At 43.1% G+C, this 19122-nt stretch overlaps 1 protein-coding gene across 1 annotated transcript in view; it reads left to right on the top strand.

Moving 5' to 3' along the window:
• The window catches only part of LOC117283094 (homeobox protein vnd-like), a 93121-nt gene extending 91595 nt beyond the window's left edge, over positions 1 to 1526 (top strand). The window contains exon 7 of the mRNA XM_033755470.1: positions 885 to 1526. Within this exon, the coding sequence (XP_033611361.1) occupies positions 885 to 1181 (297 nt within the window). The 3' untranslated portion in view covers positions 1182 to 1526. The remainder of the gene's footprint in view (positions 1 to 884) is intronic.
• The last annotated feature ends 17596 nt before the right edge of the window (positions 1527 to 19122 follow it).

Raw genomic sequence — 19122 nt, 5'->3', positions numbered from 1 at the left:
TTTTTTTTTACTATTTGTTTTGCTCGTTATGCGAATTACTCGTTATGAGAGGTGCTCATTAAGCGAGGTTCCACTATAGTGTTCAATGTTATCAAAAAGTGAATAAAAAATAACTCAAGTGCAAATTATTTGCTAGGTGTACGTGACTGTAGCATAAGGATCCTCCTGCCCGACCCGAGACAGGCCCATACAACCCTAGATGAGAACTCATTTTACCATTATGGAGCACAATCCAGTTACTCCCGATTTTCCCTACTTGCGAGACGTACAGGAAGAGAACACTTGCCTACTAGCACCAGCAGCCACAATTCCCCTCCCTTCCCGCCTAACTTCTCGCCATCCACGAGACAGGGACGGAGGGCAGTGTAACTCCAGTGGAGGCGTCCAGGAACAGGGTGCAGGTGAGCCGCAGCACAGGGACAGGCAGGGACAGTCACATTAAGTGACGCCCAACGCCCAGGTCCCAACAGCGTAAGGAGGTTATAAAGCGTTGTTCGAAGCGTGGGGCGCAAGACACGTGAACTATTTCCAGCACACCAGATATAATATACATATGCAATGCCTCTGTCTTCTGCAATTAGGAAGTGACGCTTCCTTCAAACCAGATATATCGGTTATATTGGGATGATTCGGTCTTCTGCAATTAGCTATACGTACTTCCTGCACATCAGATATATTCTTTACACTTCTTTGCCTGGCTCGCCAATGTTTGAGCTTTCCAAAAATTGCGATGCTCTGCACTCAAGCGGCATACCTCTCACATATCCTTCCACTTATATAACCTGCCTGGAAATGTTCGTGTGTGTTCTGTGATCAAGTAACGTAGAAGAGGGCCATCAGGTGCTCTGAAAATCTTTGAGAATATATGTTTTGTATTCCGACAGGTGAAGATCTGGTTCCAGAATCATCGGTACAAGACGAAACGGGCGCAGCAAGAGAAAGGACTACACGACCCCCATGGGCCCCACGGGGGTGCAGGAGTCACTACGTTGCCGTCTCCTCGCAGAGTGGCAGTTCCTGTATTGGTAAGGGACGGGAAGCCCTGTACAGGGAGTGCCAAGGGACAGCAGCAACCTCCGACTGACCAACACATACCGCACCCCCACCTGGTGATGCCCTCGTACTCGCACCCTCTCATACACCCTCACCATCCGCAGCCACAACCCCGCGGCTGGTGGTAGTGACTCTAAGTTTTGGTGGTGAGTTCTTGCCTGAAACTCTTCTGTGAAAAGTGGCGATGGAAGGATGTATTGGCCCTATGTTAATGGATTGTGTGTGTGGGTGTTAAAGATATCTCCTTGGCTGAGTTATTGCAAGAAGCTAAGGAAGCTGATACAAGTGACTAGTGAAAAAATTGAAAGTCTTTAATACGGCAGAACCGATGCGATTAGAAATTAAATGTGAAGGTAATCCTTTCTTCAACTTAAAAAACCAAATATCCTGCGACATTTATGAGCTACCTGAGAACATCTGAATGTTCATAAGATAGAAACTTTATTCCTTAACAATATCCTGTACGGCGCAGTTATTAGGAACACCTAACAAAACAATGTGTTTTAGAACTACAAGAGATGGCATGTGCTCAGCCCGGCGTCCATTACAAATCCACTATTTCGTGAAGGGTTCCCAGAGATGCTTTCAACAAGTTCTTGTAGGTCTAAAGACGAGTCTTATAAATGTTTATAACCCAAAGTATGAATTCGCTTCTTGTACAGCCTCCTGGCTGTCAGGTCTTGTCAGAGCTGTAGAAATTTCGAAATTTCCGAAAATATTTCTTACTTACTTCGGGGAATCTATAAGAGGGAGTAACAAATTGTTATGAACTGTCGCTGGTCCAGAATAAAACTAATAGTTACGTATTATGACAGCTCAAATCCTAGATCCAAAATGATCACATGTCCAAGTCAGAGCGTACTTAATATTGCGGTCGCTGGCATGGAAATACTGACCGAAGTAAACCCCCTTCTTCTTCTTCTTCTTCGTAATTTATTATTATTATTTGTTTTAACTGCAAATGGGGTTTTACCTGGTGGCAGTGGTACTACAATAAGACACAACACACAAATAACACACCACATTCAAACAAAACACAGCAAATAAAACTACACAAACAACAAAGGACACACTACACACACTGAATACAATGCAAATACACTTACAACTATAACAAATACAATTACAATTATATTAATTAATATTAATAAAAAATAAACATACTACACACTAAACAGTAACAGTAATGAAATACTTAATGTCATGAACTGATGCACTCACATTTCACCATGGCCTTCGCTTCATTCCACATCACTACACTTACGCACCCTTCATATTCTCACCACAGTTTACTTCACTTCATTTTTGGATGATTTCCACCACGCCTTCACTTCTCCTTATTAATCACTTTCTTAAGTGAAGCTAAGTAAATGTTACTTCTCAAATTTATTTTCCAGATTTTCCTTGACCGTCCTCTTCTTTCGTTTGATTTGTGTTTGATTTATAATCTCGTGCTCCAGTTTTCTCCATTTTCGTTATGTGTACAGCCTTCCTCTCTGTTCATCCCGCGTTTGACCTAAATTCTTGGCATTTAACTAGGTTTTAACGTCGTCATTCCTAATCTTGTCTACCAGTCCTGTATAGCCGCGCGCCGGCGCACAGCTGCCACGACTCTTGCTCGAGATGAGTTCTTTATCTCAGGGATACGGGTGCTTCGGGCATGGGAGTGGAACACACTTCGGGGTTCATGAACTACGCGGTCTCCAGAACACGCCGTGTATTGCAGTCTTAATATAAAATTTCGTACAGTGATAAATCTTTACATTAGTCCTCCAAGTTAACCGCTCCGTCACTCTTAAACTTTTTACACCAATTTGCCCCCATCTCGCTGACCATACACACCACTCTCTAGCCACCCTCCTGTAACTCACTTTCCTGTTCTGCGTCTCCCTTTTCAACTATCCACCTCCGCTCCCTGTAAAAAACTATCCTCTGTCCCCAGTGGACATAGGTCTTCAAGACACACGAGCAGGGAACTCAAAACCCCTCCTAGCCGGTCTCGCACAATGTCAGACCATGGGTTTATGACAGTAGGAGCAAACTGGCGACATTAGGGACAATAGTGACACCCTAAGCCTAAGGAAGACAATAGTTGAATTACATCTAGACGGTTCCGGGATGGTATCTCGCCGGAGGAGCGTCTCTCAGGGTGTGAAACAGTGCATAAATTGGTCATGCCCTTAATTAAATAATTTTGGCGAGGGACGCACGGTTACAGTCATTGCTCCCAACAGTATCATTATGTCTAGTTCTCACCAGTGCGCCTAGCACTCCTATATATCAAGCAACACGCCTAATAAACCGGTCTAGCTTTCAGTACATTTAGCACGATCGTCCAATTCTCAAAACATCCGACAGTTCTCTTTACATGATCGGATCCGGGATAGCTCGTCGGTACGGCGACGAGCTACGGGTTGGACGGCCGAGGGTTCGGAAGTCGAGAACCGGTAAGAAAAATATTTTTTCCTCTCCACTTAGTCCAGACCAGTTCTGACGTTCATATAGCCTTCTATCCAATTAGTACCGGGCTCTTTCCCCGTGGTTAAAGCGGCCGGGGCGTGAGACTAACCACTCATTTCCACTAGTACTGAGGTCAAGAATACGGGGATCTATATTACCCAATACGTTTTTACGGTGTACTGCTTAATTACTTAAGCACAGGGACAGTTTTAACTTTTTTATCAAGTGTCTTAGGGGAAAATGTAAAAACTTTTTCGCTGATAAATCTGCCGGTTCTTAGTAATATCCGTAGTTTTTTAGGGGGTTACAATCATTTCCGACATCACAAATGCTAGGAGAAACACAGTCTGATAAATTTGCGGACGAGCCCGTTGTTTCTGTGACTGGTCAGAAAGTTGCAGACTCTTTGACACTAACCGAGATATGAATGTTGTTTCGATTCAAGAATGTTTAACCTGGCGTGGTGCCATGTGCAATGTACTTTGCTTTAACATGCATGGAGGCCAGATTGCTTCTGCCAACATAGATATCATTATCTCTTGATAACAACAAACACCTGCTTCTTCTGGCGATCGGAATCAAACCTTAGATAACAAAACAGAAGTCTCTGGACGGAAAGAATTAACTGAAGGACACGTTTAGAACACTAGAAGCGATATCCAAAGTGTATTAGTGTGAAAAAAATAACTTTGCGAATTGTTCATTTCTGCGATAAGACTTTGGTGGGTGTGTAACAATACTTTGGAGAAATTTTCATGATAGAAGATTTTACCTTAAACACTGAGTCAGTTGGTGCTCCCAAAACACTGATATCTGTCGACTAAGCTATACGGCGGAATATACCATGTTGGTGGAGTATGTGGTAGCGTAGTTGGCTGAGGTAATATGCTACAAGCCCGAAGGTCGCAGGTTCCAATCCCGATAAGGCCATTGGATATTTTCAATTTACCTAATCTTTCCAGAAGCATAATGGCCAGGGGGTCGACTAAGCCTCTGACAGAAAGGAGTACCAGAAAACTTCCTGGGGGTCATGGGCGGCCGGCGCGTAAGGCTAACAAACTTAGCGCCATCTGTGAGCCGATTGTCTAGAAAATGTGGGAGCCTCGACTTCTCACACCCCTATGGACCTTCACTGTCTGTTACCTTTACTGATCTTGATACCACAATGAAAATCCAAAATCTAAAGCTAAGCTGTCAAAATTTTGGTTCGTATCTGTAGTCACCCTCCGATACGTCGTGCTGTGACTAGTGCGTCAAACGAGGTCCCCGGTATGGGGACGTTTCCCTATCCTTATGACAGGCCTTGAAGGCCATAGGGTTGTGAGACGTCGAGGTTCCCACATCTTCTAGACAATCGGCTCACAGATGGCGGTAAGATTTGTCAGCCTTACGCGTCGCACGCCCTTTACCCCCAGGAACATTCCTGGTACTAATTTCTGTTAGAGGCTGAGTCGACACCCAGGGCCATAGTGCGGCTGGAAGAATTACGTAAATTGAAAAAAAAAGTTCACCTCATCGGGATTCGAACCCGCGACCTTACGGCTTGTAGCATAGTGCCTCAATCCACTACGCTACCGCGTGCCCCCAATGGTAAATTAATTAAACGCAAGGAAAACTTTAACCTTGTCTCCAGACCGAGAGAGCTGGCCGCTGTAAACACGTTAAAATAATTCTCTAATCTAGTGTTACCAGTGTTAAGCTGACGTCAATAGTTGCGCCTCTATTCAAGATGCAGGTTACTGAAACTATTCTACAGTACTATATCTACAGCGAGGTTAAAGGGGAATGCGACAGGGTAGTTGGTTGAGGCACTATCCTACAAGCAGGGCGGTGGCGGGTTCGATTCCCGACGAGGTTATTGGATTTTTCGATTTACCTAAACTTTCCAGCCGCACTAAGGCCCTGGAGTAGATTCAGACTCTTAACAGAAATGTGTACCAGGAATCTTCCTGGGGGTAAAGGGTGGCCGGCAAGTTGGGCTGACAGTCTTACCGCCATCTGTGAGCCTACTGTCTAGAAAATGTGGGAGCCTCGACGTCTCACAACACTGTGGGCCTCCACGGCCTGTCATAGGGATAGCTTTATTTGAAGCTATGAAGTTCTCAGAGTGGTGACTATGAAGAGTTCTGTCTTCTGGGATATAACGCCGGTTAGCCCAATGAAAGTCAACCGATGTTTCAGAGGAACGTATCGCCTCCATCTTCAGTATCGAAGAGTAAGTAAGGCATGAAGCAGACAGCAAGCACAGCTCTGTTTAGCTTACTGTTCGACACTGAAGATTGAGATGATATGTTCCTGTGGAACTTCGGTTGATTTTCACCGGACCAAGCGGCTTTATATCGCAGAAGGTACAGGGTTTGTCCTGAAAGTAATGCAATTAAGTTCGTAGAAAAATTTATTCAAGATATCGTTACAAACCTTAGAATTCTTCAAAGTACTCCCTTTGGGCATCCACACTATTTTGCCAGTGACTTTTCCATGCACGGTACGCATCCTGGAAGGCGTCGACGGGGACCTCGTTTAGAGCCTTTGTCACGGCAGTTTGGATCGATTCAGTGATTTCAAAACGGATTCCTTTCTGGGCGGTCTTGATCCTCGGGAAGAAAAAGAAGCCTGCCGGTGCCAGTTCAGGACTGTAGGAGGGCTGGGGCAACATTGCTTGGCAGAAACTCCCGGACGCGCAGAGCGGTGTGGCTGGAAGCTTTGTCGTGATGCAGCTGCCAGGTAGCGGCCATCTCCTTTCGAGTGCAGACGACCCTGTTTCTTAATCTCTCGAGCACTTCCACGTAGTAGGTAGCGTTGGCTTGATCGCGTAACGTTGTTCAATAGTTTTCTCCATTGCGCGTTGTGACAACAGCACTGACAGGAGGTTCACGGAAACAGCGATCCTGACGCTCCCAGAGCTCAGAGCAGACTGAGATTGGAAGCGTTGTGAAGCTAAGAACCCCCCCCCCTCCCAACCGGTCCGAACGCGCTGCGACCAGGAGGAACGGCGAGAGAAAACAAATTGCATTACTTTCCGCACAAACCCTGTAAGACTTTGGAACTCCGCATTTATCTAAGTAAGCTGTGTCCAAAATATCTTTGAGGGAGCGTCATACCTTGAGCATGCAACCTTACGGAGGGAGAGTCCCTTTGTGTTCAACCAGATCTCCGATGTAGTAGTTGTGGTTCTCATTTTACTGTCACGTGTATAAGCGACCATACACGAGGTTTGGATTTGCAATTGGATTAATTAAACGCTTACAGATCGCAACTACAAGTAACTATAGCGCTATCACCAATTCACGCACTCTACAATTCACCACAGCACACATTAAATCTTCTCAGTCTGCTGTATCTTCACCGGTTGTCGCCTTGTAATGGCTTCCAACACCGTAGTTTCCTCAGCTTCCGCGTTCACGTCCCTACTGGCCGGCGATTTTCTCACAACTAACTCCTACTCTTCTAATTGTCGTCCCAAGACTCGTAATCGCAGTTGCTTCAGTTGTATAGACTCGGCGCTGACCGCACAGAAAACACCTCTCTCAACATTTCTATTGTTGTGTTACGTAGTTATCGCAGGGACTGTGTAGAGAACGGGGGCACGCAGTAGCGTAGTTGGTTGAGACACTAATCCTTCCAGTCGCACTATGGCCCTGTGGTCGACTCAGCCTCTAACAGAAATGAGTACCAGGAATATTCTTGGAATATTCTTGGGGGTAAATGGCAGCCGGCCTGTAAGGCTGACAACCTTACTCCCATCTATGAGCCGATTGTCTAGACAATGTGGGAAACTCAACATCTCACAGCCCTATGGGCCTCCACGGCCTGTTGCAGGGATACCTTTGCTTTCTACTTACTTACCGTGTAGAAAACATCATTCCTGTGTTACTCTTTACGGCCATTGTTTACTCAGTCATTACTTAGCGACTAGTCTACATTGAACTTAGTGAATTTTTCACTGACGTCATAACGACCTATGTGACTACCTGACGATGACGTCCTCTCAGAAATTTTTCAGACGCGCAGTAATAATCACATGTCAGTAGGTCCAAATATTTCAGCCCATTAAACAGAACATTGATCGTCAGCCAGTACCAAGATTTAGTGTGGCTCGAACAGTTACCACCACGCCCGCTAGACGTCCTTATGGCATGGTATTTACTTGTAAAGCCACTGTCAGCTTTTGCAAGCGACGAAGAAGTAAGCGGCAGTGACGACTTTTAAAGTACCCCTCCTGTAACCAGCTAGGCCGACTAATGAAAACAATGAAAATGTTTTTCTTTAGGAACACCGATTCTTGCCGACATGAGAATCGTCACTGATGATAGTCAAAAGTGTTGAAGGTACGCCAACTTGCTTGCAGTGTGTAACCCTCATAAAGTGGAACAGTAACTACAGCTAAGCGTCGGAGACAGACATGCGCAGAACAGTAACTACAGCAAAGCGTCGGAGACAGACATGCGCAGAACAGTAACTACAGCAAAGCGTCGGAGACAGAGATGCGCAGTTGCGCGATGAGGTACTGAGTTTTCCCTCGGATTTCTTTATAAAGGAACACAGCTCCAGTAACGTCTCCGGACATTTAAAAAGTTTCCAATCCCTACAGAGTGAAAGCCATTACTACTATCTTTTTGAAGGTGTTTCTTTGCCATCCATGTTGTCAGAATTAATGTCTTTATTTCGTGGTTAAAAACTTTTTAATTAATCGAGCGAGCAAAATTTCTCTCAGGAAAGTTTTCTAATAGTTTCATGGCGTTCCACATTATCTTAACTTAATAATGACTTACTACTTGTTATCTGAGGACGGGGTCTCCGAAACGTTGTGTGTTTTAAATAAAAACAGAGCGATATTTAATGTCCAAAAATACAATATCTGTATTACAATAATATAGTATCATTACAGATTTATAGATCTTATGTAATACTTATTACTGGACCAAACATTTGCTTACCGATCTGAAAGCAGTGTCCCCGTTAAACGGTTGCCGAAGGCAAATACCCGGGCCATCAGACTGTTCCACATGAATAATTTTCTTTTTACCTGACGGGAATCGATCTGTAATACTGCACATCGACTGTGACAAAGTCACTGTAACCGTAAAAACGAGAGCTTCTTAAGATAAAATATATTTTTATTTATTTATCTAATTTATTCATGCAGAACTCAATCGCCGGCGTCCAATTACAGGGTCAGCATTAATACAAAAGAACAACAAAAAAACCTAAGGTCAGAACATCTTACAGGGTAATTCATAAGTCACTCTTTAGATCAAGTACATGGCTACAAGCGGGTACTGTGGTTATACATTTTTGTAAGGAAGAAAATTATGAATTACCCTATATAGAAATGTAACTTTCCGGTAAAGGTAAAGTATTATTTTATTGCTAGTGGAGTGGGACTAAGTCCCTTGTATTGCGGCCACTTCTGGCCTATTGTACCAGCCCCAGTTGATAGGTGAGTGTGATTGTGGAATGAAAATTGGCAGGGAAAACCGAAGTACTCGGAGAAAACCTACCCCAGCGCCACTTTGTCCACCACAAATCCCACTTGACCAGACCCGGGATCGAACCCGGGCCGCCGCGATGGGAAACCAGAGACTAACCGCTTGAGCTATGGCGCGGGCTAAAAGTAAAGTAAAGTAAAGTAAAGCTATCCCTGTAACAGGCCGTGAAGGATCATAGGGTTGTGAGACGTCGAGGCTCCCACATCTTCCAGACATTCGGCTTATAGATGGCGGAAAATTATTTAGTTAATTCCTGGTACTCATTTCTGTTAGAAGCTGAGTTGACCCCAGGGCCATAGTGCGGCTGGAAGGATTAGGTCAATTGAAAAAAGTCCAATGACGTCATTGGGACTTGAACCGACGACCTTCCGGCTTGTAGCATAGTGCCTCAACCAACTACGCTACCGCGTACTTTCCGGTAACAGAACTCTTTTAAGTTTCAACACTGCTAATACTAAAGCTCACCATCCGATAAGCTCCTGGGACACTTCATTAATCTGTATCTTAGGTCTAAGTCCCTTTCGAACAGGTTTTGTCTCCAAAATTCGATTGTGATTTCTTGGTGTCCAGGTATCTCGTAACTTCATTACTGTGACTATGCGTGATCATGAGTTCTGGATCTCTTGTTACGCTTTCAGAGCGTCATTTGAGCAAGCTAATTTTGCTCTTAAATTATTCCAAGGACATAATGTGAGGTGTAGTGTTTATTTAGTGTTGAATCAAATAAGAGGACGTTTATATATGTTGAACAGGAAGTAAAGAGGAAAAAAGTGCGCCGTTGTGTATTTAAAGATACTAACAATGGACTCACCTGTAGATAGACAAAGAAAACCGAACCAAACGCCAGACACGATAGCTGACATTGCCTAGAAATATGTATAATTATTTGTTTGTTTTAATTCTACACTGTTAGCCTGTGTGGTTTATATGGATTGCAGACGAAGATTTATGCATTCTTAACTACAGAGCTAAAATGTGACGAATAGGTAGCTCCGTTCCACCTGCTCATTGCAAATTTAAATACCTTCGGTTCTCATTTTACACGAGGCTTACCTACCGGGGATCTAATTTCGTTCAGTTTACTAAGAGAAGAGAACCAGCTACCTCTTATACTGAAGGCATGTGTTTTACCATTGTTAACCTGCTCGATATATTGCTCTTCAGCAGAATTAGTATGGGGCAATGAAGGGATAACTCCACCTTTCTTTGATGTCAACTCTAGATGGAGGTGTGTAGTCAGTTTCAAGCTCCTGTCGCTTTACTCCCGGGGAAAGACACATCGGTACCCATTGGCTAGGAGGCTGGGCGAGCCTCAGAGTCGGTCTTGACGCTGTGGAGAAGAGAAAAGTTTTGCACTGCCGGAAGTCGAGAGCTTTAATAGAAAAACAAAGTTCTTGAACACAATCTTATGGACATTCAGCCTTCTGATGCATTTCAGCAAGCAGTGACATCCACCCAGGGCTGAGCAACCTTTCTTTGTACGAAGTTAAATTTAAGAAACCCCGCCAAATTTCTGTCCATGTTACAAGCCAAATATTAATATCGTTTATGTAATGTAATGCAATATTTGTAATTAACAAATATCTTAGCATTAATACAAGGGCTAGATATCGTGATGAGTTTGGTATACTTTTCCTTCTTCATGTCATACGTAGAGGAGGTTCTGTGAGAGGACTTCCTGTGACTCAGGCTATACTGAGGCCACGGAAATAATTCCCGTGGAGGGTGGGGATGGCGGTGCTCAAGGTTTCGCACCCTCTGCCTATTGCTGTGTTCTCCTCCATTCACCTCTAGTGTACGTCATTCAGCTCAACTCTTTTGCTGTTCGCGAAGGCGACCTGTGAGCAGAATGACTAGACGACAGGAGGGAAATGTAGCAAAGTACGTTGGATGGGCGAGTGTAACAGCTCGAGAAACGTGCGCAGAAGTGTAACCCATATGACGTATTTCCGTGGCCTTAGTATAATGACCAATGCCTAGGGCGAAAATGACCTTCCTTTTTTTCGATCCGATAATTTCCCCAATTTTGTCTTGGCTGTCTCTGCACAACTGTCACCAAATGCATAATATCTGGGAGCGTGTAGATATTCATTTCAGTGTGTCATTTCCAAAATTAGTCATTCGTCTGCACTGGAAAATCCAGCGGATATGCTGAAGTTTTGGAATGCATCAGTTGTTGAAGTTAACGGTATGATCTCATGTTGAAAGCTTTGGATAAACCTGCCCTTGTACTCATATTATCGGAAGAAGTACAAACACTTGCATGCTGTATGTCTGTGTGTGAGTGTGCCTATGACGGACGAATGTTATGCAGAAACTTCAAGTTCTAATGGTACCGACATGTACATTAAATTACGTGTATATAGATATTAATTTATAAATGATAATAATGATGATTCTAATTTATTTTGAGTGGAATATAATAATTAGGGGCATTATAAGGATCCATATCTGTGAATATGAAATAAATATACATGGATGTTTTATGTTTTTTTTTAATGTAGCGCCGTCTACTCCTCAACCCCGTGTCTTCCCTTTCCGTTCATTCAACCACAGTCGACTGAAATCGAAGAAACTCATTTTGGTCGGTCAAGGTCATCGCCATTTCAACCACATCACCACTTTTTCTCCCCCTGAGACTGTAAGTATGTTGGCAAATAGGTTGAACGGGTTAGCGAGGGGCAGTCCTACAACTCAGTAGTGGGAGGAAGTGGAGTGACCTTGACAGGACAAAACAAATGTTCCTATTACAGCACTGTCGGTAAATCCGAACATGAACATTTTTTGTTTATTTTATTCTTTCTCCCTTTGCTCCTGCCTCCCATTCTTTTCGTTCCCATTTTCTTTTTCTTCATTCTCTTTTCAGTTTTTTTTCTTCAATAAATTAATATACAGAATGATCCAGGAAGACATATCAATATTCCTGGAGGTCATAGTACCGGCCGTTTTTAGCAAAAGGTTGTACGAGTCCTATTCCGAACGGTTTCCGAGATAGAGCTGTTTCACTGTACAGAGAAGCACACGCCATGTCCTCACACGAGTTGCAAAGTGCACTGATGTTGACGGCGAAATTTTCGAAAATGTATTATACTAGGTAAACTCTACCAACTTTGTCACTTGAACGATAATTACAGGTATTAGAAATAGTAGATATTTCTTTTCTTATCGACAATTTTAAAACTATACAGTGAAACATTTCGGAATAGGACACATGTAAATATACGGCGTTTCTTGCTCAGAATGGCCGATACTGTGACCTCTCAGAATATTGATTCTTCCTCCTGGAACACTCTGTATACAAGACCATAACAGAAGACACGCCAATTCACTGAATTTCGTATCATATGACATGCAACAACTGGAAGTTTATAGTCGGTTAGTGATTCCTCCTAGGCACACGCACCGCCATGTTGGGGGAGTCTCGAATCTGAGATAACAAAATGTGGTTATGAGTCCCGCGTGACTGGTACCTAAGAGTGATTGTGCTGGCGAGGACCAGCAGCAGTTGTAAACGACAGACCCATCCTCTCTTCAGAGAGGATGTTACATAAGGCCTATAACCTCAAGTGTTCAGTTGGACAAAAATTACGTGTCGTGGGTCTCAAAGGGCTTGACACCAAGATGAACTGAATGGCGATAAACCGACAGTCGTAAGACAACTTTGATTTTGACTTTGACTTTATAAGAATAGAAGTCATTACCTCTTTAATGATGACTTCTACTGTGATTTTAACAACAATAGCCGTGAAATAATGCACAGACATATGTGCTAGGCTCATATGTGTGTGTGGAGCTTTTTTAATAGTTTTAATGTCTGTCTTTAACTCTCGTAGACGGTTTATGCTGTGCATGGTTTGTATGTCCTATCTTGTGTTTGTGCTGGTGTCCAGAGATAGTAACTAGCTCTATCGATTGGGCCAAGCTGAGTAGGTTGCACCTCAAGACGGAGACAGAATCCAGTCTCCGAAACGTTGTGTATTCCAAATAAAAACAGGACATGCATAATGTCCAGAAACACAATAATTATATTAATATACCATCGTTACAAAATTTTAAGCCCTAGGGTTACTTGCCTGTTGAAGAATTTCCAACATTTTATGGAACCAGTATGTCCGCTGACAACATCGGATTCCACAAAAGTGAGGCTGTGTCTTGGCGTCTGAATTTTCAATCAGCATAAGAGTGCCTCAAGTCTGTTGAAAATGGAGTCTTGTAGTTTTAGAACGATGACGTAATGAGTTACATCACTAACTGACGATGACGCATCCTCGCTCCCATAGCAGACAGCAGCTTTACGGCAATAACACTGCCCCTCCTTGTCCTTTCAGGGTATCAGATAAAGAAAGTTAAATTATGAATGTCCTTGTGATGCGATTTCGTCCGCTTTCACGGTAGCGCAAAATTTTAAATGTCCCAATAAACAGAACACTTCGTTAGCACAACTATGAGACCGGGTCGGGGCTGGAGCGATTTGATTGCACAAAAAATCAATCAACTGATAGCAAACAGCTGGAATATTGCAGCTGCACTGTTTTTCACTCAGTAATAACACATCTGTATATAACATCAGTTCATACAGCGTTGTGACTACACTCTACAGTTCACTCTCACACACACCCACTAGTATGCACAGTCACGTCTTCACTGCCGTTGCTTGGTAACGGCTTCAACGGCGGACGTTACCTTTCCTGTGGGTTCTCGAAATGTCCCCGGCCTCAGCTATCAGCTTCTTAAAGCAACAGCTCACAACTGAACCCCAGCGGTTATTTAACTAACTCACCAATTCACCAACCAAACAGACTGCCTCACCCACTGCAACAAAAGTCAAAGTTATTACGACAGACAATCAGTCGGCCAGTCTGTCTTGGTATCAAGCACCCATCTACAATGCAGCTATTTCTGTGTTATTTCTTGAAAAATGAAGAGGACTTCTTTCCTCTGAGACCAGACAAGCGCCGGGTCACAGTGAGGCCAGAATATGCTGCCTGGCCATAGATATTCCTGTCTTCAGGGAGCGGTGGTGGATACTATCGAACAATAGTGGAATTACGGTTCACAGGAAAACCCGAAGGACCTTTGAGAAATTCAGTGCAATGTGTTCCTAAGCCACGCCGAAAATCGGATCTTATTTTATGATAGACAAAATACGATAAATGATTGTTCTTGATCATGGTCTCTATGCCCGGATATCATAATCGAAGCTGCTGATATAGGGTTGAATCGAACAGGCCTATGGAATAGAATAAAAAATGTGGGAGCCTCTACCTCTCATATCCCTATGGGCCTCCAAGGCCTGATACAAGGATAGCTTCACTTTATCTTTTGTTGCGAGTTGAAAACTGCGTTTTCTATTCAGTGCTACATTAAGCTAGTGCTTAAGTCGATAACGTTGTTGAATCGATCTATATTTTGTTCTAAAGGGTTCTGACCATGGTGTATAACACTTAGAATTGCTGAGCTTTTTATTTTCCCCATCGTCTGGTATTCTAGAAAATGTTAAACACGACATTTCGGAAACTGGATCTGTTTCTGTCCTCAGGTGGGTGAGGTTAGCTTTTTCTAAAGGACACAACTAAATATGTGTCTTTCCCCCCACTAACCTAAGGATTGAAACAAATCCAGTTTCCGAAAAGTCGTGTTTTCTACTTTCTGGAACAACGAACGGTGGAAAAAGTAAAACCCCAGCAATTCTTATCTATAATTTTTTCGACCCGTCTTGCTCGAATGACCTGTAGAACACTCCTGAAGTTTGGCAATTACGTGGCGGAACAGTCTGTGTAAGCCTCTAAATAAGATGTCTGAAATGCAGAGAGATAATGGTAGTCGACATTTCCTTCAAACAATGAGTCATATTTAAGTGACAAACACAAATATACCTTCAGAACATAGGACAGTCAAGTCACATGAAGTCGAATACCAGACTGACCAGCCACGGCCGTCGATTGGACAACGCATGCCGAATTATTCAGTGTCGTAATTCTCCTTAGTCTCTGAGTGTCAATACAGACACTGTAAATCAGTACCTCCTGTTAGTGGTACTACGTATATTGGCCGTAAATCCTTATAGCCTGTAACAGGCAATGTACATAAAAGTCGCAAATCGATATATCCTATTAATGGCATTATGTAGTATATTGTAACAGATCTGATCAACGCGTGGCCAGGCAACAGCTCTGTAAACACGGTCCAACACGCAACAGTAGATGAGGCTGTGTCTTCTATGTTGTCAGCGGCGAGTAACGGTGGAACAATGGCGTTATGCAATCCGTTTCTAACCAACGGATCGGTAAACACACTTTAGCCTAGACCGTGACGTCACACAACAGTGGACAGAGATCATGTGACGTAGTTTCTGTGTGGTCCGTGCTGCGGTTATATAACCAGTCTCCAGAATAACAGAGGGAATGACAAAGTTCAGGGGCAGTTAAGAGTCAGTGGTAAGCTGGAGGAATGACTACAGAAGAAATTTTAGTTCCTAAAATTTCGAGACAACTAACCCCAGTCACAATAAAGATAGACCAAAAACAACTGGAGAATGTGAAATGTTTTAAATATTTGGGTAGCTTTTTAACAGATGATGGAAAGTGTACTTGTGAGATTAAATCTAGGATTGTCATGGTGAAAGCTGCATTTAGCAAGAAGAAGAATCTTTTTATCAGCATATAGGACTTAAATTTGAGAAAGAAACTAGTGAAATGCTACATTTGGAGCATAGCTCTGTATGGGGCTGAAACATGGACACTTAGGGCAGTAGATCAGAAACACCTGGAAAGCTTCGAAATGTGGTGTTGGAGAAGGATGGAGAAGATCAGTTGGACCGATTATGTGAGAAATGAAGAAGTGTTATTTAGAATCAGTGAGCAGAGGAATATCCTACACGAAATAAGAAAACGGAAGGCTAATTGGATTGGTCATATCTTACGCAGTAACTGCCTTCTAAAAGAAGTTATTGAAGGAAGGATAGAGGGGCGGATAGAAGTGACCACAAGACGAGAAAGAAGACGTAAGAAGATGCTGGATGACCTTGGAGACAGAAGAGGATATTCTCATTTGAAGGAGAAAGCTCTAGATCGCATCAAGTGGAGGAACTGTTTTGGAAGAGACTGTGGACCTGTCGTCTGACAGATTAATGACGAATGAATGAATGTTCCATAGCGATTAGAGATGAAATAGCTAGAGGACTTCATAGTGATTTGAAGTGCTGGTTTCTGTGTTAAAAACCGTTGCCGGGAGACTATTAACGAAGACGGAGAACCTTAGTGCGTGTGCAACGGTGAACTGGAAAGTATGTAAATCAGCGATAGCGCTGTATTAAAACGCGATTAAGAGAACTTGTAACCAAGGTGCTAATAAATCTAATCATCCGAACTAGAACCCGTTATTTTTTTTCACCAGCACCACCCGACACGTGACAATATAAACACTTTGAGTCGACGGAGACTACATTCATACACATAAAATATGCTATGCTTACACATATGGAACACAATACATTACACACATGTAATACACTACATCTACACAGATCTAATACACTACACTCACGCAGAATACACTACAATTAGGCGTAGGCAAGATATGTATATACTATACTTACAGAGATGTATGCTACGCTTGCATACATGCAAAATATTACATAGGTGGATAACACACTACAGTTACACAGATACAATAGGCTACATTTACAAATATTTAATATTCTTACTATATCACTCATGGAGCTGAGCCCTTCTTGAGAAACCGCCAGTTGTGCAGGTGCTCAACACCTTTCTAGCATTTTATGAAACCCTAAGATTCATTGCCGTGTTCGCAAGAGCACTCCACTGGTCCCTATCCTGAGCCAGATCAATCCAATCCATACCATTCCGTCCTATCTCTCTAAGATCCGTTTTAATATTATCCACCCACCTATGTCTTGGTCTTCGTAGTGGTCTTCCTACATAGGTATCATTATTTATCATTTTATCATATTTATCATATTCAGTATCGAAAATTATGAGGGCGCTCAACTGAACAGAAGGAGTATGCAACATGCTTGAGGAGATGAGGAATGCATACGCACAATTTTAGTTTTTTGGTTTTGAAATCTGAAAGGGTGGATTTAAGAGTCGAATTCATTCTTCACAGAAAGCAAACTGCACTTCCATTATAAAGACCAAACAGTTACTGTTTATTTAAACAATCACATGAAACGCACAAATACGCTTGGCAAGCAAATCACGTAGAACTCCTGAATGTTAGAACAAGTGGTATATATAGTAACCAATTTGCTTTTAATGGTTAATTCCGGGCTGGGATCACAACTATCATTACACGGGGGTTCAAGACGAAAACAAATTTTACTGTCGCAGACGGTAAGTTGCGTTTCTATTTTGTTTGCACTGCGCATGCGTCATGTCCATTGGTTACGTCATCAATTACAAGCGTCTTGTCGGCCGGCGGAACTGAGTCAGGGTCGCTAACAATGGGCTATCGTCACGCATGAATCTGGATCAAATTCCAACTCGAAGTTCTTTCATTCAGGGGTGGCCAAAATTCATGTCTAGCGTGGACAGTTAGCCTGTCGGAGCTGGTCACATGGTAATTGGCCAATCCAAGATAAAGGTAAACATGTCCACGTACTTAATAAATTAAACACCATGTCATGAAGACGTATGGAGTAGTGAGCTTATAGCTTCACTATTCTTGACCTTGACGAAAGATGGAGGGCTGCAGCCGAAATAGCATAGTCGATATAGTGACTGGCCACGGGCTGGACGTTTCGATAGAAGTAAGATTTCTCTACTCTTCACGCCGTCCAGACCGATTCTGGGGCCCACCAAATCTCCTATCCAATGTGTAAAAGTGGCTCTTTCCCGGAGGTAAAGCGACGTGAAGCTAACCACTCACCTCCAACTAGTGCGTGAGATCAGGAATACGTGGATCGATACATGCATTCCCCCATACGTCTTCATGGCATAGTGGTTGATTAGTTAAGCACGGGGAAATTTTTTATTGTATGGAAGTGAATGGTCATCTTCAAGCTGCGGCCGCTTTGCCCAAGAAGAAATGGCCTCCCGATACCCATTGTATAGGGGCTGCTACACTTCCAGTCTTTTCTGAAATCTTGCTTTCTAATTTCCATTCATTTCCCGTCTTCGCCTTGTCTCTCTCTTTCTTCCTGTTTATATTTCTCTGTCTTTATCCCTCTTCCTGTTTCTCCTCTGTCTACTTTTCCGCCTCTATATCTCAGATTACGTAGCACCGAAAGGTAGAATGATAGACAAATGGAGGTGCAGATGATTTGGAGGGAAGCGGTTGTAGCTCTATCGAGGGGCTGTAACAGCATTGCCTGAAGGGTCTGAGGAAAACAACGAATAAATTTAACCACAATAACCGATGTCTCAGTTCAGATTCGAACAGTGTACCTGTCGAATTAAAATATAAAGCGTTATCGTTACGCCAAACAAATCAGTTCTTTCTTTCAAAATTATCTCCTTTATTTAATTCTCTTCTGTCTATTTACACTCCTCCGTGCTTCATTTCTTCTGTATATGCCTGTCTCTCCTTCATGCTTCCCATGTACAATAGATCACTGTTGTCATTTCCTCTTGATCGCCAGTCTGTGTTTCCATTTCTCTCTTCGGTTATTGTTTACGTTTTTAATTGGATTTTTCAATTTACCTAATCCTGCCAGCCGCAGTATGCCCCTGAGGTCGATTCAGCCTCTAAAAGAAATGAGAAGCATGTAAAGAGGCTGCAAGCCGGCGCGTAAGGCTGACAACCTCACCGCCATCTGTGAGCCGATTGTCTAGAAAATGTGGGAGCCTCGAAGTCTCACAACCATTTGGCCTCCATGGCCTGTTACAGGGATACCTTTACTCTTTTTTTTATTTAACTCTGTTTATTCTCTCATTCTCGCTTTGTCTATTTCGTCCATTCTTGTGTGCCTAGCACCGCTTCTTCCGCGGTTCGGCTGGAGGCCAGCCAGGGCTCGCATCTTGCTAAACTGTGCGGAACGGTGGCAAGGAAGCCATCAATATGTTGCATGGCAACCCGGAAACCCGGAAGACTTCACCATTGTTTTGTTGGGTGGTAATAATAATAACTGAGAGCATGAGGGGCACATGGAGACGTCGTA

Source organism: Cryptotermes secundus, unplaced genomic scaffold (assembly GCF_002891405.2).
Source record: "Cryptotermes secundus unplaced genomic scaffold, Csec_1.0 scaffold561, whole genome shotgun sequence".
NCBI classification, from domain to species: Eukaryota; Metazoa; Arthropoda; class Insecta; order Blattodea; family Kalotermitidae; genus Cryptotermes; species Cryptotermes secundus.
The sequence above is the reverse complement of the archived record's forward strand: the minus strand, read 5'-3'. Positions and strand labels throughout refer to the sequence as shown.